Source organism: Zonotrichia leucophrys, chromosome 10, assembly GCF_028769735.1.
Source record: "Zonotrichia leucophrys gambelii isolate GWCS_2022_RI chromosome 10, RI_Zleu_2.0, whole genome shotgun sequence".
Classification (NCBI taxonomy): domain Eukaryota; kingdom Metazoa; phylum Chordata; class Aves; order Passeriformes; family Passerellidae; genus Zonotrichia; species Zonotrichia leucophrys.
This window is the reverse complement of record NC_088180.1, coordinates 12,743,386-12,764,917: the sequence shown is the minus strand read 5'-3', so window position 1 is coordinate 12,764,917 and position 21,532 is coordinate 12,743,386. Positions and strand designations below refer to the sequence as shown.

Genomic DNA, 21,532 nt, shown 5'->3' with positions numbered 1-21,532 from the left:
CAGGGCAAAAACTCTTGAGTGCCGAGTTGCACCCATATGTGGGGGCATCATCCCTAAACTTGGGTGATGCCCTCCATGCCAGCTCCCCCTGGCACACAGGCAGGCAGACGCAGCTCCAGGAGGATCGAGTACTCAGGAAGGGCAGCACCGCGGCGGCACCGCCAGGAGATGCCGGTCAGGGGATAGACAGAAGGGACAAACAGAGGAACCACGACGCGGCGTGTGCCCTGACCCATCGACCCGCTCTCCCAGCCCAGCGCGCCGCTTCGCCCCCCACTTTGTTGTTTTACGGCGAGGAAATGAGGCGCGGGGGCCCCTGTCCAGCTCTTGCCGCCGTGCAGGATGGCTTCAAGCCGGAAAGAAAACAACCCGTGTAAAAACAAACGGCCCGAGGCTGGCTGGGGGTGAAGGGAGCCGGGAGCCCAGCCCGGAGCGCTCGGGGTGCGATGCTGCCTGCCCGCCGCCGCAGCGCTGATAGCGAGCAGCCAGCAAGGAAACGGCGTTATCAGCCGCCAGCGCCGGCACCACAGCTGCCCCGTGGGAAGCCCCGAGCAGGGATGGCTGCACGACCCGGGGTCTGGAGGCACTGCTCTTCCTTGTTCTCCTTGTGTCTGCACACCCCCAGCCCTGCCAGCCTTCCTCGACCAGGGGTGCTCCCTGCACGACCCGGGGTCTGGACTGCTCTCCCTTGTTCTCTTTTCCCCGGGGTCTGGAGGCACTGCTCTTCCTCGTTCTCTGTTTCCCGGGGTCTGGAGGCACTGCTCTCTCTTGCTCTCCTTTCCCTGCCACCCGCAGCCCTGGCAGCGCTCCCCGAGGCGGGACGCGGCGGAGCCGGGCTGCCCGGACCCGGGAGTGTGACGGCCGGGCGCGCCGCCCGCTCGCCTGCCCGGAGCAGCCTGTCCCGCTGCCCACAATGCAGGCACAATTACACCTTCCGGCATGGGGCCATGCACTGCCTGCATCCTGGCCGAGGGTCGCTGCTGACCCCCAGCCCTGCCACTCGGCCGGAGGAGGTGGTGGGATGGTGTCCCAGCTGCATCCTGGCTGTCAGTGCCCCGCTGCAGCTGCTTGCCCGAGTTGTTCTGGCGATCCAGCAGTTGGGATGGTTCCCTCCACCTCCGGGCTGTGCAGAGAACAGACAGGGGGCACGCTGCTCCCTGGCATAGCTGTCCCATTGTTCCAGAAGCGAGGAACAAGCCCCACAGTGTCCTGCACTGCCTGCACCACAGCACCTGCCAGCAGCCATCCTCTGCCTGGCCTGAGCAGGGGAGCAGTAGCAGCAGGGAGGGGGACAAGGATGTTTCTGGCACCTCTTCTCAGCACTAGCTCCTGCCTCACCTTGGGCCACTCTTGTCTGGACATGGGCAGTGATTTCTCCATCTCCTCCTAGAGAGCAGAGGCATGAGGAAGGATCTGGCCACCAGCAGACCCTGAGGAAGAAGGGATCTCCTTCATTCCTTCCCACCTCTCATCCTCTTTTTGTTTTCTATTCCCAGAGATGTACCTGGGTGTGACCACAGGTTTCAGGTTGAGCAAAGCTGTGCAGGGTCAGGGAAGCTCTGACCTGGGAGCACATGTTTAGGGCACGTGTCTAGGGCTGGCTGAACATTTGGCTGAATGGGAGCCATAAAAGTGTCATCCCCATCTTCCCCACCTCAAAGCCAGCGCCTGACAGCTCTGCTGTGGCCTCACCAGAGATCTGTACATGAAATGCTGCTTGCACAGGATGATTCCAGCAGGAACACTCACATTCCTGGTGGGATGGAGGAGGATTTGTGATCTGTGCTGGGCTTTCCGGGTGGTGTGAGAGGATGCTCTCCCCGACGGCTGCTTCCTGAGGATCCAGCTGCCAGCAGCTGGCAGCAGCCAGCAGGGTGCCACAGCCTGCCGGCCATCCCGGCCTTCCTGCTGTCCCAGCAACCCAGCCACGTCCGGGAAGAGCATCCAGGAGATAGGGATAAGCCCTGAGGGGCTGTGCATGGTGGGGAGGGCACTCTGGCTCTCCCAATCCCCCCATCCTCCGGGGGATGAAGGAAATGCCACAAGGCTGGGAAGGGGTTCAGAATCCATCAGAGGGGTTTGCTTGGGGGGTAGCAATGGGCAGGGGGAGCAGCAGCAGGGGGCTGAGGATGCATCCCCCACCCTGGTGTGCAGCATCTGCTCCTACCACCCTCCTCATGGAGCCCCTGCCATATCCCTGGCTCACGGCTCTCTTGGCTGGACTCAAAGCGAACTGCTCTTATCTCTGCCTCAGCTTCCCGATGATAAGGGTGGCATGTCTGGAGGTGAACTGGGCAGACTGTTCCCCCTGTCCCTGTCTCTGTCTGTGGCTGCTATTTGTCACCAAGCAGCTGCAGCCACAGCCACAATGAAGTCAGCCCAGTCTTCACAAGCAGATCCCCAGCTCCTCTGATGCCCACGGCTGGCACTCCCAGGGCAAGGCAAGAGCCCACCTCCCATAGGCAAGGCCCAAGGAGGAGATGCCTGGCTGAGTAAGGCACTGCTGGCTACAGGGAGATGTAGGAAGATTGTCCAGAGCTGCAGGGACAGAGAGTTGTGGTAAAACATGGATGACACTTGGCTATTTATGCCAATTTCAGGGGTTCCTGCCCAGTGTGGCAGATTCTGGACATGAGCAAAGCTCCTCTGTCCTGTTCACTGCAATGTTCCCTACATGGGATCACACCCTCAGTGCAGGCAGATCCTGCTCCAGCAGCATCCATGCCCCAGCCCTCCCCAAGAGGGCTCTGTTGGGAACATCCCCACAGGCAGCTCTTGCAAAATTCACAGCTCCTTCCAGCCCTGGGAGCATGCCTGGGTGTAAGAGCCGATCTAGCTCCAAGCTGGGGGATTTGCTCCAGGATCAAAGCCAAAGGAGGAGACACAGGGTGTGGGTGCTGATAGAGGCTTCCCCTCCCCAGGTCCCATCCCGCCGCGCCTGGCCAGCTGCGAGCAGACTCCAGCAGCTGCGACAGGGTGGAGACGGTGGGAAAGATGCACACAAAGCCCTGAGATACCCTGTTTTTCAGGCAGGGAAGGGAGCTAGGAGGGTCTGTGAAGGCAGGAGAGGTGCAGGGCCAGCACAGCAGCTGGCACCCCCAAGGGTGGAGGGGCTCAGAGGCAATCCTGGAGGATCACCAGACCAGCCAGGCTTTGGGAGATGGCCTTTGGGGAGGCACAGATCAAACAAGCCAACACCCCCAAAAGTTTCAGCTGGTTTTAATACTGTCAGAGACACCCCAGAGTGGGGCTATCGCTGCCATCCCACTTGGGTTCCCTCAGCCCTTGCCAAAGCAAACCCACTGCCAGCCCAGCCCCACGGCTGTGAGCATCCCAGCAGGCAGGGGAAGCATCGCTGCCAGCCCAGGACAGCCTGCCCATGCTCCCACCTGGGGCTCACTCATCTCCTGCTGCTAATCCCGAGGGCTTGAGCATTGCAAGAGGCTCCCCTCCACCCCATGTACAGGGAAAAAATCAGGTTACAAAAAGGGTCATGGCATGGCCCTCTGCCCACTGCATTTGGGTGGTTTACTTACCGCCTTTCCCATCTTTTCCTTGCATCCTTCTGGCTACAAACCAACTCTCCCCACTACCAGATCACAGTCCCCCTGGTCACCACTGGGCTCTGAGGACAAGGGACGGCCAGGCATGCCAAACTGCAGTAAGCTGGGGATGATGGCAATGCTGAGCCTGGGAGGCTGCTGGAGCTGGCATCCCAGCAAGGGGAATGGGCAGTGCCTGCCAGAGTGCCCAGCAGGTAGAGCCACCACCAGTGGGGATCTGGTGCCTCTCGACAGGAGCTGTCTCATCACTCCACTCGCACTATGTGGCGCTGACATCGCAGGCAAGGAGACTCAGGGCCTGGCAAAATGGGCAGGGGACAACAGCTGAGATTTATCAGAGGATTTTCACAGCCCCTGCTTGCAGACAAGCAGGGACCAGGAGGGACATTGGAGGCTGGAAGCCAGGGGAGCCTGCCCTAAGACCCTGAAAACTGCTGAGCCCCACGACACAGCTCAGGCAAGAGGCTGCCACTGGCTGCAGCCTCTCTGCTGGAAGCAGAAGCAAGAAGGAGAAAATTTGTCCCCAGGCTTAGCTGAGAAGATAAAGCCAAGCCCTGGGCAGTACAGGGTCCCCCAGCAAGGCCTCATTTGCAGGATGGTGTCCCCAAGAAAGCCCCAGTTGCAGGAGGGAGTCTCAGCCCTGGCTGGAGCAGCAAGAGGGCAGGAGCCATCCCCACATCCCACCTGCAAGGGCCCCGTAAAGCGCAGTGCTGCAGCCCCAGCACCACCGCGGGGCAGGGCAGCCCTCTTGGCTGCCTCCTGAGTGTGGGGATGTGGAGAGGGGGGTGTGAGGGCAGAGCAGGAGTGGGCAGGGCAGGCAGGGTGCAGGCTGGGCAGCGGGGAAGAGCAGCCCCGTCCTTGTTCCCCGTGCCTACTCATCGCAGCCCAGCAGCTCCACGCGCAGGGTGATGCGGTTGTGCCAGGCCACGGGCAGGATGCGCACATAGCGGGCGTAGAAGGGCACATCGAACACGTTCTTCTTGTGTGAGTAGTTGTCACTGTTGCCATGGAAGATCTAGAGGAGAAAGGTGGGTTATCAGGGCTGCCAGGACCCCAGGGCAGCGGTGACAGCATTGACTGACAGAGTTCAAGAAGCCTTTCTCAGCCACATGGTGCGACTCTTGGGGTGCCCTGTGCAGGGCCAGGAGTTGGACTCAATGATCCTTGTGGGTACCTTCCAACTCAGCATTTTTTTGTGATTCTGTGACCTCAGCCCCACCCCTCATCCCTCCCCACCATGGCATGTCACAGAAACATTTCATGAAAAATTCTTTCTTTAGGATTTTTTCACTTGAGAAGCTGAGAAGCCTCAAGAACAAAATGTAAACAGTAATTATTTGCTGCTGTGGAATGCAAAGTGTGCATCTGTGATTGGTCTTATGTAGTTGTTTTTAATTAATAGCCAATCACAATCAGCTAGTTTAGACTCTTTGTTCGAGATACAAGCTTTTGTTATCATTTTTTTATTCTTAGCTAGCTTTCTGATGAAATATTTTCTTTTTTGTTTTTAGTATAGTTTTAATATAATATATATTATAAAATAATAAATCAAGCCTTGTGAAACACAGAGTCAGATCCTCGTCTCTTCCTGTGATCCCTGTGAACACCACCATGGCATGCCTGTGCCCTAGGAAATCACCTTGCCCTCCTCATACCCACCTTGGTGCTGTTTGTCTGGGCATCCCTGTACAGGGTCCAGGACGTGCCGTTGTCACTGTAGGCCACCTTGTAAGCTGCCACATACTGGATGTGCCCAAAGTCACGGGCTCCTTGTGTGATGATGCCTGTCACCTTCTTCTGGTCCCGAAGATCAATCTGGAAGAGACAAGGCTTGTCAGAGCTCCTTGCAGGAGCAGTGCTCCCATACTACAGCACCCTTCACGCTCCAGAGGCAGTCAGGAAAAGCTGGCCCCCAGGGGTCAAGAATGGAGAAAACACCACTTGACCCCCACGCCAGACAAATCATAAAACATGATTGTGAAATATTTCATCCTTCAACACTCACAGCATCACTCAAAGCAACCAGAAGCAGGCACAAACCCATCTCAGCTCCCTTGCCCACCCCTGCCACCTCCACATTTTGTGCCGGAAACACCAGTGTGGGAAGGACAGCAAAAAATTTCAACTCAAAAAAAATACAGGATTCACAGAGGAAATGCATTTCCACTGGAAAGTAATTCTGGCTGAGAAAATATGCAGTTCAACACAATCTGACATTTGGGTTCTAAGCGAGACGGTTTCTATTCTCTTTGCTCTGCCACACTGTGTTTACTGCTGCTGGCACGGTACAGGGTAAACCACCAAAGGAGCTGAAAGCCTCATTAATTTAGCTCTGTTTTCATGCTCATGGAGGAAAATTCCAGCGATACAATACACATAAATCCTGAGTGCACATGTAAATCTATGCACATATATACAAAGAGGCAGGCTGTGGTGCAATAGCCCAGCTCAGCGTGTCATCCTGACCCTGTCATCAGCCAATGTCTCGATAAGCTGGTTTATTTAGAGTTCTGAGACAGCTGCTTTTAATCATTTCCCAAATAAAAAGAGGGACAAATATCTAAACTGCTTTGTCCTATTATGTCATGGAATCATGTGAAAAGTACAAAAACAGGGGAGCAAGGGAAACTGAGAAGGAAATTTCAAAACTATTTGTTTCTATTCCAGACTGAGAAGAGAAAAGCAAGCCTGATTTTTTTCCTGCAAAACAGAAACATGGTGTTCTGGGCAGCCAGAGTGTGTTGGAACTGTCACTCCAGGCTGGGATGGCATTGCCTCAGGGGGTGAGACAGAACTGGGGTGCTGCATGCTTGGTGCACCCCACAAAAGGTGCAGATATGGTACCACCTTGCTCCTATGGGCTGATTCTGACCCAGAGCTCCAGGACTGCTGTTAAAACCGGTGGCTGTTGTCCCATCCTGGCCTGCCCCTGTGATCCCCGCTCAGGGAGAGCACTGCTGGACTTTGTGACCCGCAACAAGGCTCTGGTCACACCAACCCAGCTGTTCAGCTCCCCTGAAACAGGAGGTGGCCCTGGGCACAGCTGAGGAGCTGGTGAGGAGATATCAGGTTACAGAGACCAGAGACCCACCTGCAGCCACTCGGACTGGTCGTTGTTCAGGGCTGTCCAGGCATTGGTTTTGCCTGTCATGTCCAGCCGAGCGTAATGAGGGTGCCAGGTAAAGGCATCGATGCCCCAGGTCTTGAAGGCGCTGGAGGCTGTGATCTGCTGGTCGGAGATGAGGCGGGATTTCATGCCCAGAGGCTCCGAGCAACCTGCCGTGTTGAAATACACTGTAACACAACAGTTTACACAGGCAGTGAAAAGGAAAGAGACAAGTGCAAGCACAACCCCGCAGACCTGTCAGAAGCCATCCCCACATTCTCATTCCACTGCCCAGAGAGGCACCAGGGCCGGGCAGGGAAACGCTCTGCAGATGAGCAGGGAAGTCTTTTCCCGGGATTTTTAGCTCCCAGCTATTCCCTGGCTCACAGTGCCTCCTGCTGCAGGGATGAGTAGATGGCCCCACAGCCCAGCCCAGCCCAGCCCTGGAATACAGAAAGCTTTGGCAGGAAGCAGAGAAGGATGTGGAAAGAGCAACGCAAAGACATCCCCAGCCAAAAGCACAGATGCCACCACACCCACACAGCAGCAGGACAGGACCCAAGCCCCCACAAGATCCCACTCCCACACCAACAGGCGAGTCCCACTCAGCTCCCAGGGATGTGCTGCAGGGCAGGAATGCAGGAGGCACAGGGAAACGGCTCAGGCTGATGATCCCTTACATTTCCCAGAGGACTTTGATCCTCTGCTGCTTTTCAAGCTCTCCAGCAGGAAAAGCAGCGGGTTCACAGCTCAGACAGGGAAGGGGCACGGTAAAAACTCCTGCCTTGGGAAGGTGTTAGCAGGGTGAGAATGCAGCTCGAGCTGCCTGAGCCAATGGGATTAACGCCTTGCGCTCCCCAAAGGCACCCCTGGGTATTCCCAGGCACCAGCATGAGGAAAAGCAAGCACTGACAAACCCCCTGTCCTGAGGGACCAGAAGCAGGCCTAGGGGTGCTGCCCTGCCCTGTGTCACCCCCTGGCCTGCAGCCCTGGGAGGGGACAGCTCTGGCATTTACCGTTCATCTCGCAGCCGATGAGCTCGAAGCGCAGCGTGCAGGCACGGCGGCACATCACGGGGTAGATGCGGATGAACTGGGCTGTGATGGGAGGGTTGAACATGTTGGTCCTCATGGTGCCATAGTCCGCGTTCCCCTCAAAAACCTGCAACAGTGAGCAGGGCTCAGTGCTCCATCTCTCACAGACCCCTGCAGCAAATCCCTTGCACGGCAGACAGAGAGATCTCGGCACTGCCAATGGCAAAAGAGCACGGAGGGGGAAGCTGGGCTCTGTTTCTGTGCCCTGGAACAGTGCAGGACCTTGGAGGAGCTCCAACACTCCCAACAGAGCTTTGCAACATTCCCTGCTTCATCGTCACCCCCACAGAGCCACACATGCAGCAACACCCACTCCCACCACCACAATGCTCCTCAAATCATGACAAGCAGAGAGGTGGCTCACTTCTTCCTTTTTAACATAATAAATAGAATCAAATTGCCTTTCACACACTTTTTCCACTGCTGCAGAAACAAGAGGAATTTTTCTATTTTTTTTAAAGCAAACCAGATACTTCCAGCCATTCCCTGGATGCTCAGAAAGCCAGCAGGAGACACCTGCCATAAAGAACTGCAAGTGGAGAGTAGGCAAGCTACAAGTATTCCCATGTTGAGACACCCTGTCAGCTGGTGCTTCCTGCAGATACATCACCAAGCTACCCAAGCTGCTCAGTAGCACTCCCAGACCAAGCCCAGTTCCCACAGGGTGTCAGTGATAAAGATAATATCTGAATGACCTAAATCAGGCAGTGCTGCTTCTTTGGTTATGCTTATTATGGTCAATTAAACAGAGGCAGGGAGTATTGCTTGGCACTGGAACTGCCTGTGCCATCTCCCTGCTAGCAAAGTTCCCATCCCAATGCAGCTTTGCCCCAGGTCAGGAGCACTTTCCCACACACAGGGATGCAGCTCCCAGCCACTCCACCACCCACAGCACCGCTGGATGGGGACAGCTGGGACATCCCCTACACAGAATCACAGCCCACCTTGTCTACATCCTTTTTCTCATCCTTGAAGAAGGTGAACTCCCTCCCATCCAGGCTGTAGGCGACTTTGTAGGCGCGCACAAACTCCTGCTGCCCCACGCGGCGCGCGCCCTGCGTGATGATCCCAGTCAGCCGCATCTTCCGCAGCAGATTGGCCTGGGGGGGGAGAAGAGGATGACTGGGGTGCAGTGTGGATGGCCTGCACAGCCCTTGCACCCACTAGGATCACCAAGTCTGCGTGGGAGGGTGGGCACTGGCACAAGGAAAGGGGCTGCCCATGGTGCTGGAAGTTCCTTAGGGAGGAAGCACTCCATCCTTCCAGCCTTGCATCCCAAGGTGGGCAGAGCAAGGGGGATCATCAACCCATGTCCCATCTTCCTCCAATGGACTTGCCTCCTCCAGGCACATCCCAAGACACCCCTGGGTGGCAGTTTGATGCAGCAATTTAGCCCCACACTTGCCACCAGGAGCAGTGAAATAGCATAACAGCAGCAGTGCAAGACCAGCCATGGCTGCTGGGCTGCTCTCTGTGCTGGCATTCCAGTCCTGTCACAGGTACCTGGATCCAGGGGCTCTTGTCATAGTTGCTGGAGGTCCAGGCGTTAACAATGCCGTGGTTGTTGAGGCGGGCGAGCTCTGGGCCCCAGCGCTGGAGGCCAAGGAAGCCGTAATAGACAGAGGATGCTGAGAGCTGGGCATCAGAGATAGCTCCTCCTTCCATGCCCAGGAGAACAGCACAGCCTGGGGGCAGAGGGGAGATCAGGATCCAAGAGAGACAGTAACCAGGGAGCAGAACTAGGGGTCATTTGTTTCTTGTTTGGAGGCAGAACAGGAGAGGGAGGCCAGCCCTAGTGCCTGGCTGTCCCCTAGGTGTCCTCTCCTCCTCATCTCTTAGACAAAACCACACCATCCATCAGTTCCCCTCACAGCACAGAGGTCTGGAGGAGAAAGGACCTTCCTGGGACACTCCAGAGAGGAGAAATTCCTAAGGATGTTCCCTCCATTAGCACCAGGCCTGCTGGCATCAAGGATAGCCACAGCTGCCCTCCAGAAGCCCTAAACCAGCTGGTGAGATCCCTCCTGGCAATGAGGGACAGACAGTGGGGAACAGGAGGGAAATGGAATTCAGTACAGCCGGTGCCAAAGACTTACGGCTGTGGCAGGTCTTGCCCAAGAATGGAGAAGGACACTTGCAGGTGTAGTCACCATCCAGGTCCAGGCAGGTGCCTCCATTTTTGCAAGGCTGGGAGGAGCACTCGTTCTTGTCTGGGAGAGAGAGAGAAGCAGCTCAGGAGGCAATCACAAAACCAGCCCCAGAGAAGAGACCCCTCATTCAGTGCAACAAGAACAGGGGGAGGCATCCCCTGAACAAGGGCCATGGCAGGGTCCCTGAAGAGAGGGTGGCACAGGTAGAAGCTCTAACCCAAGGATCTGTCTATGCTGTGTCCCCACAGAGTGCAGCCATGCAGGTGCACCAGGACACACAGTCACATCAAGGCTGGGAGCCTGCATGGAGCAGGCTGAGCCTTGAGGCACCCCTTGTGTTATCAGCTGAGACATCAAGTCCCTCCAGAGATGCAGAGCAAGGTTCAGACATAACCCACCCCACACCATGGTCCTTCCCTCCAACCTGCAAGCTCCAAACCAGCCCATGATCCCTGTAAGCTTGGTGCCCCACACAGTTACAGCTGCTCACAGCCCCTAGTTGTCACCCCAGGGGTCCCCAGGCTCTCAGTGGACAAGGTTCCCCCGCCTGTCCCCCGCTGTACTCACTGTTCTGGCAGTGCACCCCATCGTATCCCGCAGGGCACTTGCAGATGTAGTCAGTGAAGACATCGCCCCGATTTGGGACCAACTGGCACTCACCATTGTTGTGGCAAGGATTGGGGTGGCAGGGCCCTGGGGAAGGGGAAAAACAACTGTAATACAGGCACAGGTGGAAAATGAGAGCATCCAGTGTGTTTCCACTCCCCAGAGACATTGCATTGCCCCCAAGTTTATCCCGTCACCATATCCCCACTCAGATCTGTGCTCTGTGTCTCCATCAGCCATCAGAAGGGCTGAACCCCAGTGGTGCAGGGCCAGGACAAGGGGAGCACCTGGGAAAGGGTCAGCTCCTCACCTTTCTCTGTCTCATTGCAGTCAATTCCAACATAGCCCTCAGGGCAGATGCAGAAGAAGGGGGCCTCATTAATCCCAGTCAGGCAGGTGCCCCCATTCTGACAGTGGTTCACGTCACAGAAGTCACCTGGAAGTAAAGCCAGGTGTCACTGCAAGCCATCCCTAAGGCATCCATCCACCAGAGCCCCACGCACACAAAGGCATCCCAGCCCAACAGCAGGAACTGCTCTGCTGCAAACCCCACAGGGAAGGGAGCCTGGCAGGGACAGGCTGCTGGACCTTGCACAGGGCTGCTGGCATTCAAATGCAATGGCTGAGACTGGGAGCATAACCAGCAGCAAGGACCTGCCTTGTGCTGGCACATTGAAAAAGAGGTTGAGCAGACACTATATGACAAAGTGAAAACAGGGGAAACCCAGGTTTTGGTGCATTAAATGTTTTTGACACTTGACTGGAAAATGTGAGTGGCCAGGCTGGGGCTCGCTCATGCATGAGAAGGACAGAATGATTCAAGGGAATGGGGCTGGTGCTGTTGCTGGGGTTTGCTAATGTAAGTTTGCACTTGTAAGAACACCAAAAAGAAAAATCATTGTAGGGGGAGCTCGCATTCCTCAGTTCCCAGATGCTGGAGTCAGGCAGGGAGGAAGCACAAGGTCCATCTCTGCAGGACGCCTGCCAGACCTCCATCATTCCCCAAGCAGCTCCCACAAGGCTGCCCTGGCTCCCTGAGGGAGCTGGTGAGGCTGCAGCTTCTTCCCTGCCTGTTCATCCATCCCCAGCATCTGCCATGGTGTAAGGTTTAAGTGACAAGGTGGTGGTGGCAGGGCACACTGCAAAGGTGGCTCAGCAAGAGGACAACAGGAGCTGCTCCCATGCTGGAGACAGCCAGTCCAGCCAATGCCAAAACAGACCCTCTGCTGCTCAAAGCTGGTGCCCATCACCAGCACGGCTTGTGTGATAATATATCCAAGATAAAGTAAAAAATACTGTGCAGCAGCTGTAGAAGGGGAGTGAGAAAAATGTGAGAGAAACAGCCCTGCAAACACCCCCGGCAGAGAATAAGGAAGGAAAGGAAGTGGTCCAGGAGCAGGGATTCTACTGCAGCCCATGGAGGAGACCTGTCTCCCTGAAGCCTGTGGAGGACACGGGGAGCTCCACACTGCAGCCCACAGACAGCTCCAGGTTGGAGTAATCTCCTCCTCATGGGCTGTATCTCATGGAAAGGACCCACACCAGAGCAGTTAATGAATAACTGCAGCCCATGGGAAGGATCCACTCTGGATATTTTCCTTTTTTTCCCCACCCTGTCCTGTTGAGGAGGGAAGTGAATGATGTCAACCCACTGCACCCTCCAACCTTCTACGCTCCATTGCTGGGCTGAATCAGATTGCAAAAGCTGGGCTGAAATTCCTCCCACCCTCAATTTATTCTGCCTAAAAGCTGCAAGGCAGCAACATTCCATAAACCTAGACCAGATTTCCACAGGGCTGGTTGAAAGCCTCAGTAACTCCTCATCAAACAGGACAGCACATCCCTTGATGTCAAACATTTCTCTGCTACCCTGCAGAAGCCAGAACAAGGGCTGAACCCAGGTGGAGACCTAGGAATAACCCTTCACTACCAGCATGACCTGGAGAAGGTGGAAGTTGATGAGCTGTGGGCTCACTGCCCAGACGAACACCAAACAACACAGTTCTCATTTGCCTAAGCTACTACTCAGTGAGCTCCTACTCATTAGTCCTTTAATAGCAGGACTCCTTCGAGTTAATCCTACTCTTCCTGACACTCCACATGTGTAGGGTACACACTGGTGGCAGGCAGGCCAGCATCAGGTGGAGGTTTCCATAAGGATGCTGCAGCTCCCTTAGCCCAGCCTCAGGAGGCAGAAAAACTTGGGCACCAGTTCAAATCACTGCCTGTGCTGCCCAGCCTGCTCTGCATGACCTCATGCTCCATCAATGCGCTGCCATGAGCTACAGCATGGGAGGAGAGGGCTCCTGCTGATAGTGGGGATGCCTTTGCTCCACGCCCCTCCACCCCTCCGAAGGTCTTGGGCACATCCACCCACTCCATCCCACGGATCTCTCCCAGCAGCCAGTCAAGGCCACACAGACTGAGCTACTTTTATTCAACAGTGGGACATGGCTGCTCCCCCAGGCACATTGATGCTCCCCAGCATCAGTGCTGCCCCCAGGACAGAAATGTCTGGGGTGTGACAAGCAGCAAGGTCTCCTCCCAGGGTTGCAGCAGGAGGGGTCCAAGTTTTACACTTCAGCTATTGCAAGTAACTGGACTCCCTTTTATCCCCTCCCAGGAATAATCCCTTACAGAGTGGATGTTGGTAGCCAGCCCCCTGCCTAGCAGTGAGGCACACAGGTCACTTTTTCCACTGTAGCAAGCATTTTTGGATGCTCCTGTTTCTGGGCTGTTTCAGGCCTGGTTTCAGAGCTGTTCAGCATCTCCATCCTCCACATACACATTTTTCTCCAGTCAAGGACAGAGCTGTCACAGGCTGAACACTCAGGAACCAAGGCAACAAAGATCAACCACCGCTTTTGGAAATGTTTGCTTATATGAACCCACAGGCTGGCTGGGAGGCAAAAATAACATCCTCCAAATACTGGGACAGCTCATCCCAGCGGGGCTGGGGGAAGTCAGGTCTTGAGAGGGCAAAAAGGGCACCTCAACCATGCAGGGAGAGCAAACATAAACAAGGCCTTTCTCACCCCCTCCTGCTGCCCTTTGTCCCTGACCTGGAGCCTCCACTTAGGCTTTGCTCCCCTTTTCCCTGATCTCATCCATCCCTTTGGGAGCCAAGCGCCCCAGGCATGACCCACGGGGTTATGATGAAGCTGCTGCTCCCCGGGGCTGCCCTGGCCAGGCCAGCTGGGCGCGTACCAGGCGGTCCCAGGGACGCTGTTTACATTGCGAGCACGGTTATCTGAGCCTGAAAGCACAGGACAGCCCGGCCCAGAGACTCCCGCCTTGGGAGAAGGGACGGGGCCGTGGACCCGCGATCCCCGCTCCGGCAGCAGCAGCAGAAGCAGCCGTGGGGCTGCACGCTGTCCCACTTCTGGACCCGCTCACCCTGCAGCCCCAGCTCCTCTCGCTGCACCTCACGGATCCCCGGCCCCGCTGATCCCGGGCATCTCGGGTGGCCCTACACACCACAAAACTCCTACACACACCCCCTACACCCCGGACACCCCCTGCGCCCCGGATCCCTTGCCCTCCACATCCCCGGCATTCCGGGCTCCCCTGTGCTCTGGATCCCCCCAAACTCATCCTATCCTGCACCGCGGATCCCCTGCACACCAGGCAACCCAGCACTCCAGATTCTCTGCACTCTGCCTGCCCCCCGCACCCCGGAATCCCTGCACACCGGACAGCCCTGCACTCCAAATCCCCACCGCTCAGGATCCACAGCGTTCCAGCCTGCCTGGCGCCCAGGTTTCCCTGCACCCCGCATCCTCTGAGCCCCGGTTCCCCGGCACCGCAGATCCCCGGGATCCCGGCACTCCTGATCCTCGGTTCCCCGGCACTCCTGATTCCCGGCACTCACCGGACACGACCAGCAGCAGCGGGAACGCCACCGCCACGGCGAGCAGCACCCGAAACAAGCTCGCCGCGCTCATGTTGCGTCCCGAGCCGTGCCGTGCCGCGCCGTGAGCTCCCCCCGAGCCGCTCCGCTGTGCTCGGCTCGGCTCCGCCGCGGGCTCGGGGCGGGCAGTGACTCAGCCCGGCCCGGCGCGGCCCCACGTGCTCCGCCGCCCGCCCCCGGGGCGGGACCGGCCCGGGACAGCCCGGCCGAGGGTCCGCGCCCCCGGCGTGCAGCAGCACGGAGGGTACAGCCACAAAGCAGCGAAAGTGTCCCTGCAAGGGAGAGCCACCACGGGCACGCTGGTGATGCTCAGCGAGGGACACTGCTGGCTCACCCCATGTCCCTCGGGTGGCCGGGAGGGACTTGCCGAGCCTGGCAGTGCCCACGGCTCCTGGCCCTGGCTGGCAGGCACAGGGTGCAGAGTTGGACCGGAATGTGCTGGGGGCTGCCAGCACTTGGCAAAGGGAGAGCTGTTTTGCAGCATAAACCCCGCTTTTCTCTCTCTGGGTGGGATGAAAGCTGGAGAGGGCTTCCCCTCCGATGGACGGTGAACACAAGTGCCCTGTGTGTGCCCTGTGTGTGCCCTGTGTCATCCAGCATGCCAGTGGCATGGGGTTTTCCCGAGTTCCTCCTAACCAGCATCAAGGAAATCAGCTTGCAGCCAGGTCCAGCAAATATGTGAAAGGGATTGGCAGTGACATAACAGCTTTCTGCCCAAAGCACTGTGCCACAGCTCCACTGGTTTGACCACAAACTAGCTCCTTTTTGAGCTGTGCCTGGCCACCAAGAGCTGGAAAAGCCCAGCCACGCTCTTGAAAGGAGCTGGTGCCCTGTGGGGAGCTCTGGCCTGGAAGGCAAAAACATATTTAGCCCTGGAAGACTAAAGCATATTCAGGCTAAATCCATATTCAGCAGCAAATTCTTTGGAAAAGAGGACTGCACAGCACAGGAATGCTGGATCATTTGACCCTGTCATGGAAATCCACTCCAAACCCTCCTCCTCCTAAAGGTGAAGCTGATTTTATCTCTTCTTGCAAAACCCTCCATTTCAGCATTAACTAACCCACCTCAGACACTTGGGCTGCTCATATTTATGTGTTGACTCTGGCAGAGTGTTGCTACATTCCTGCCTTTGGCAATGCAGCCACGCAGTCATCTGTGAGCTGGGCAGTGCAGCTTCATGCCATGCACTTTGACCAGGCTTCCCACCTCCACTCCAGTGCCCAGCTAATGCTTTTGTCAGATGCAGTGCCCATGAGAGCATCCAGAGCATGAGCAGCACCCTAGGGAGAGACCCAGTAGCAGATCCAGCTGCCCTGTTGTGTTGTGACTTCTCAGGGCATCAGAGAATGAGAAACACATGGGACTGGACACGTATTCCCACCCACACCCACCACCCTCACTGCTGGTGTTTCCCTAAATTAGCAACCACACAAGGAAAACTCCAGGTAGAGTTTAACTCCAGTGTAGGGAGAAACAACAGCTGGAAAGGAGGGAGCACACAAGACACAGGACTTGCTTTCGAATAACCCTTCAACCTCAGGGTAATTACTGCTGTGGTGTTCTGAGGAAAACAAGGTCAGGAGGAGGAGAGCTCAGGGCAAGGTTCCCAGGGCTGTGCACAAGCAACTAGGACAAGGGTGTTTGTTCGGCCTTTTGAGGGGCTACAGCCTGGATTAGTCTCAGAGAGAATGCACGACCCAGAGGGAGCTGCAGAAAAAGCATCAGCCTCTCTAAAAACAGAAAGCAAAATGTTTTCTTTCTGTCCCCAGAGGCATGAATGCCAATGTTCTAGGAGCGTGCATGGGAAAGGATATTAAGAAGCGAGTTGTGGAGGCCAGATGCAGCAATGCTCTCCACAGGGACAGTGCTGCTTGCAAGTTCCAGTGGCTCTTTGAATGATATGATGGAGAGGGGCATTCCATGAGAAACCACACTTGGGAAGTGTCTCTGCTGTCCCAGTGGGAAGCTCTGGACATGGGCAGCAGAGAGGAGAGAGGAACAACCTGTCAAGGACAGGGAACAAAGGAGGAACAGAGGCAGCTCCCACAGGCAAGCACCACGCCCGGGCTCCTACAGCGCCAAGTTTTTGCAAGGGATGGCTCCACTTGAAAGAGCTGGGTAGGTCGAAGGTCAGGCATAATTTCACTCCCTTCTGCAGGGACTACTTAGGCCTTGCTGTTGCAGTATTTACCACTGGGTTTGGTTTCTTCTGCAGAGAGATCTGCCAGATTCTGCTCTGCGTAACCCTTTCCAAGCTGTGCTGATAGCAGATAGCCTGCTTCCCGTAGCTGGGGTGATAAAGAGAAAATAGGTGAAGATGGGAGCCATGCATTTCTCTGATGCTATCTTATTTATTTTCCAGCCTATACAAAGGTGTTTTCCTGTGAACAAGAGAGGTGAGCATTGCACAGGTGATCCCTTGCCCAAGTGTAAAGCCCCCATCTGCCATAAAACTGACCAGGGCGCGTCTCGTGGCTGATGAATGTGCAGCGACAGCTTTGGTATCAGCACAATTTCATGTTCCTTCTCTCCACTCCCTCTCAGAAACTCACAGGACCTCTCCCCACCAGAATCAGGTAGTAAAGATGCTCCTCCACCCCCCGCTCAGCCCTTGAATGGATCTTGTTTTGGGTAGCAGCTCCTATTGTTTCAACTATCTGTTCTGTAAAGGAGTTCACTGGTTTAGGTGTATCTCAAAAGTCAGCTGTTACACCCCAGAGGGACTCCTCACCCAAAATGCTCCCACAAAACTCCTTGAAACGTGGTTTTCCTCTCCCACCCCAGTTTTGAGAGCCCCCAAAAAAATCCCCGACAGAGGTAGCCCTCATCCTTCACCGGCACCACTCTTTAAGAGTTCAAAGCTGTGGTTCAGGCCACAACACAGGTCCTGGGAAAGTTTCCTGTCATGTGGGATCAGGCCTCCCATCCTGCCACACGTGTTAGCCACTCGGAGTGGGAAGGAGAAATGATCTGTGGCACCACAGCAGTGGATTAAGCCCCAGTCTGCTCCTAATCCCTCTAACAGGATAACCAAGGGCTTGTGCCAGCACCTCTAACCTCCTGCAGCCCCTGCCAGTGTCACTGGCCTACCAGCACGAGGTTTCCAACAGCTGCCCAAGACATCCACTGGCTGGGACAGCCCTTGCATGTAGCCTGACTCCTCTGTTTAGTTTCTTGAGGAACAAAAGCCTTTCACACTCTCTGCCCTCTCCATCAAAAGGGTAATAGCTTCTTTAAATACAGGCTGTACACTTAGGGATGCTACTGTTTAGAAATCTTCAGGACTAATCAAAAAACCAAGATACTGAATATCCTTGGGGCATGGAAAGCTCCATAAGGCTACTGAGAGCCCTTCAGGATATCTAAAACTTTCTGATTTGAAAGGAAGAAGGCAAAGGGCAGCACCATCCCCTGGTTTCGCTCTGCTGCCTGCTGCTGATCTTGTCGGAGCTCAGATGAGATTCCAGCCAGTTTAACTTCAAGTCCTTTGCTCTAACCTAAATAAACAAGATTATACCCAGCTTAGAGCTGGTGTGTCTGTGTAAGGTACTTAATATAAGCACCTTTATATAACCCCCCTCTCTGAATCCTTTGCAGTCTTTAAGGATTTATCCATGCTTATCTCCAGCAGAAAAGGTGTTGCCTTCATCTTCATCTCGCAGATTGGAAACCAAGGGCTGGAAGGGCTCGAGGGAAGGATGTGTCTCCCTTTATTTTGTCCATCCAAAAGCTAGACATGCAGGCTTGGCCTCTTAACACATGGCCTCATCAGCCAGTGGTAACAGCACCACTTCCTAAGGTCATTTCTAAATGCTACAGCAGGAATTACCCTGGGAAATACCTGTCTCCTCACTGATGATGGATTAGCATCGACCTCAGGCCAGGATTAAAGCCCTTTGTGGTAGTGGCTCCCTGTGGTGCTCATCTCAGAGCACTGCCCAGGACAGACGGGGGCACAGTCCAGTCCCTCTGTAGCCTGTTGCTTGGGAGCACCAACCTGTAACACGAGCCCAAACTCTGTGGTACACCAGGGTGCTTAATCCCTGATGGATTAGAAGCTTCAAGCGGCCTGTGCATTGAGCAGATACCACAGGAAGATAAACCATGGCTCTTTTGTTCTTTTTCAGGAAGCTTTTTGCAAGCTCCTGCCTTGACACAAAGCACTAAATTGTGTACTTGATAGCTTTATTATGCAGGTCCCTCTGATAACCCAGGTTTCTGTGGCAGGTTTCTGATCCTCACCCTGTTACCACGCTCACAAGACCCTTCCTTACTCAGGGCACCAATTTGGTGCATGTGCTTCTGGCACATGCTTGATGGAAGGTCCTCCAACGCCTGCAGGGCTTAAGGCAAGCTCACAGTCTGATTAAACATGGGCCTGATGGCGCTAATGCTGTATGAATATGGAACAACACTAATGAACTCTAACGAGCTAGACCACAGGGTTTGTTTGCAGGAGCCCAGAACCTGTCCTACCGGCTGGTGGAGAAGAGGCAGTTTGCTCATTAGTGCACGCTCCCCTCCCGCCCATCCATGGAGAGAGGCTCTGCCCAGGTGGAGGCTTTATTATAATTTGTAAAGTTGTCTTTTGATCTCCGTATCTCGAAGCATAATGAGAAGGTTTGAACTCTGCCCGTCCCACCCTCTCCATACCTCCCACTTGCTCTGATCCCTCAGAACCTGGCAGGCAAGGGGAGAGCTGCCCCAGCTCTAGGATTCTCTCCTTCCTGGAGAGAAGCATTTTTGTGGCCTTCTAAAACACGCTTCAGTAACCACAACCATGGCTGACGTAGCAGGAAAGCATCAGCCCCTGCACACCTTCCTCTCTCTCACAAACACACCTGACCCTGTGAGGGAATCCAGGGTGATCACATCTCAAAAGCAGCTCCTTATTCCCTTGGTTCCCCCAGGCCAAAGCAGCTCTTGGAGGCCACCTGGAGCCACTTGTGCCCCTAAGTGGAGAGGCTGGTGACCACTGATGCAGGATGTTGGCTCCTCAGCTCTGGAAGGAAGTTCCTGGTGACCGGTGCCTTCTGCTGGAGCTGCTGCAGGAGCTCCTGTGCTGGCACAGAGCCAAACATCCCACTCATCCCGTGACCCATCACAGCCTTCCCCTGATGATTCTGTCTCTCTCCCATCCGGGATCGATCCTGCACTGCTGGCACACCAGCTGAAGCTCCTTCTCAACCACTTCCTGCCCCTTGGGCTGCAGCCTCCGGAGCCGCAGCGGAAACCGCAGCAAGAGCTTGTTTGGCACCGCGCTCTGTGTCCAGGATAGCCGGCTCAGCCACTCAGTTACTCCTCTCCCATGGCTCCTCCTTCTCTCAGAAGGAAATAAAAACAAGCTCCAAGGCAGCCGTGTGTCCCCAATGAAAGCCATCTGTCAGAGCCATAGCCATGGTCCCACTGGGCTCTGGTCAGGGTGTCCGGTCCTACCATGGAGAAGCGCACGTAGCCAGTCCCAGAGGCAGCACGCACCCAAGGGGACACGAGGCTGGAGCAGGGGGTGCCACGGGATGGCCAGGCAGCTGTGTCCTCTCTGAGCACTCTGCCTGGGGCTGTGCTACCTCCTCTCTCAGCAGCGACAACAACTTCCAGGCAAGGAGCCAGCTGATAGCTCTGCACATGCACAGATGTCTCCATACAGTTCCCATACACACTGTTTGGAGCAGTGAAGAGCTCCCTCGAAGAAACAAGAGTGAGTTGATGGGCAGGGATATCCACCCATCTCCCCTACCTGCTTGACAAATTTCCTCCAAGTGATATTTCCTAGCACTTAGTTGTGTGGCCCTTGTGAAGACTCCCAAGTGTTTCCCCATCCCTGCCAGGAGGTTTATACCAACATGTTTTTACAACTGACATTGTTAGTCATACTCCATATGTCCTCTGCAATCACCCCTCCTTCTCAGTGGGATCTCCCATCACACCAACTACTTTGTCCAGCCTCCAACAGAGCCTTTATTAGAGCGTGAACCCATTTGCCTTCTGCCATCAACTCCCCCTCCAGGCATTTTCACATTTCACTGTTCCCTCTCACCTCCCTGTTCTATTCCATAGATCAGTTAATAATAATAGATCCCACCTATTCTATCTAGTGTTCTTGGAGAGCTAAGCAGCTGCAGCTCCAGTGCTGAGTCCCACTACATGTCCCCAGCTGGCAATGGGCTGCTGCCCTGCAAACCCCAGCAGTAAAACAGTGACTCTCACTGCAGACATGCAGAGTAGACGCAGAGTGAAAACATGTGGGTTCAACAGCCCTCAGCTCCTAACAGGGCTTTGCAGCTTACAGCATTCCCTTTGGTCCATGCTCTGGGCCAGGTTTGTTTGTATCTCTTTTAAGATGTCCTCCGGGGACCTACAGATCCAGCCCCAGCACCTCCTTTAGCACCAGAGCAGTTATTAGGGGCTCGTGTGGTAATCTGTGTCCAATTTAGGAAGCTCTCTTCCACTCCTTGCTAACCCACCTCAGCACTGAGGTAGAAAACAGAATGGAGGTCACATCAAGATCTGATGTGGCTCATTTCTATGAGCAGGGCTGGCTTCTTGACACTGTGCTGCACACACCACTCACCTGAAAGAACCCCAGAACCTCCCCTCGGCCCAGAGGGAGGTGCAGTCCCTTTAGCTGTGAACGGGGCTTATTTACTGTCTCCCTCCTCTGTTGTCTGCCTGTATCTTCTCCCTTTAGGGTGGGTTGTTTTCTGCAAGACCTGAGAACATAAGAACACATCTACCTGTGCTTCCTCCTGCTCTAGCTACACCTGCACATCTGCAGGCAGGGAGAGGAGAGGGGAGCAGCCCTGCCAGCTGTGAGGACAGTGACCCCAGCCTCAGGCCAGCAGCAGGGCTGTGTTTTGCAGAGCACGTGCAGCCCCACGCAGGAGGCACGTTTGCTCCTGCTGCCTGTGGTTCCTGGCAGGCTTTCCAGGGAGCAGCCCTCGGCTCACAGAGCTGCTTGTTCAGGAGCATGTTGTGTTTTTGCCTGGGCTTGCAGCTGCCTGTCAGCTGCTGTACAAACACAGCCCTGTCTCCCATCTCCCCCCGGCCTCTCCTCGCTCCTCAGCCCGGCTCTTTGCGGTGCTCAGGATTAGCCACACCTC

At 55.4% G+C, this 21,532-nt stretch overlaps 1 protein-coding gene across 2 annotated transcripts; it reads right to left on the bottom strand.

Annotated features, from left to right (window-relative positions):
- Positions 1 to 3,203: 3,203 nt before the first annotated feature.
- Positions 3,204 to 14,563, bottom strand: MFGE8 (milk fat globule EGF and factor V/VIII domain containing). 2 transcript variants are annotated; one of them, XM_064722117.1, is made up of 10 exons: positions 14,391 to 14,563; positions 10,830 to 10,955; positions 10,481 to 10,606; positions 9,860 to 9,973; positions 9,267 to 9,448; positions 8,708 to 8,863; positions 7,686 to 7,830; positions 6,655 to 6,857; positions 5,223 to 5,378; positions 3,204 to 4,578 (listed from the first exon to the last, which is right to left on the bottom strand). In XM_064722117.1, exons 1-10 carry the CDS (start codon positions 14,461 to 14,463, stop codon positions 4,435 to 4,437), a joined length of 1,425 nt encoding a protein of 474 aa, XP_064578187.1. In that variant the 5' UTR covers positions 14,464 to 14,563; the 3' UTR covers positions 3,204 to 4,434. The 2 variants fall into 2 exon arrangements, with proteins under 2 accessions (XP_064578187.1, XP_064578188.1); XM_064722118.1 differs by having other exon boundaries at positions 6,655 to 6,839; positions 14,391 to 14,561.
- Between the last annotated feature and the right edge of the window lie 6,969 nt (positions 14,564 to 21,532).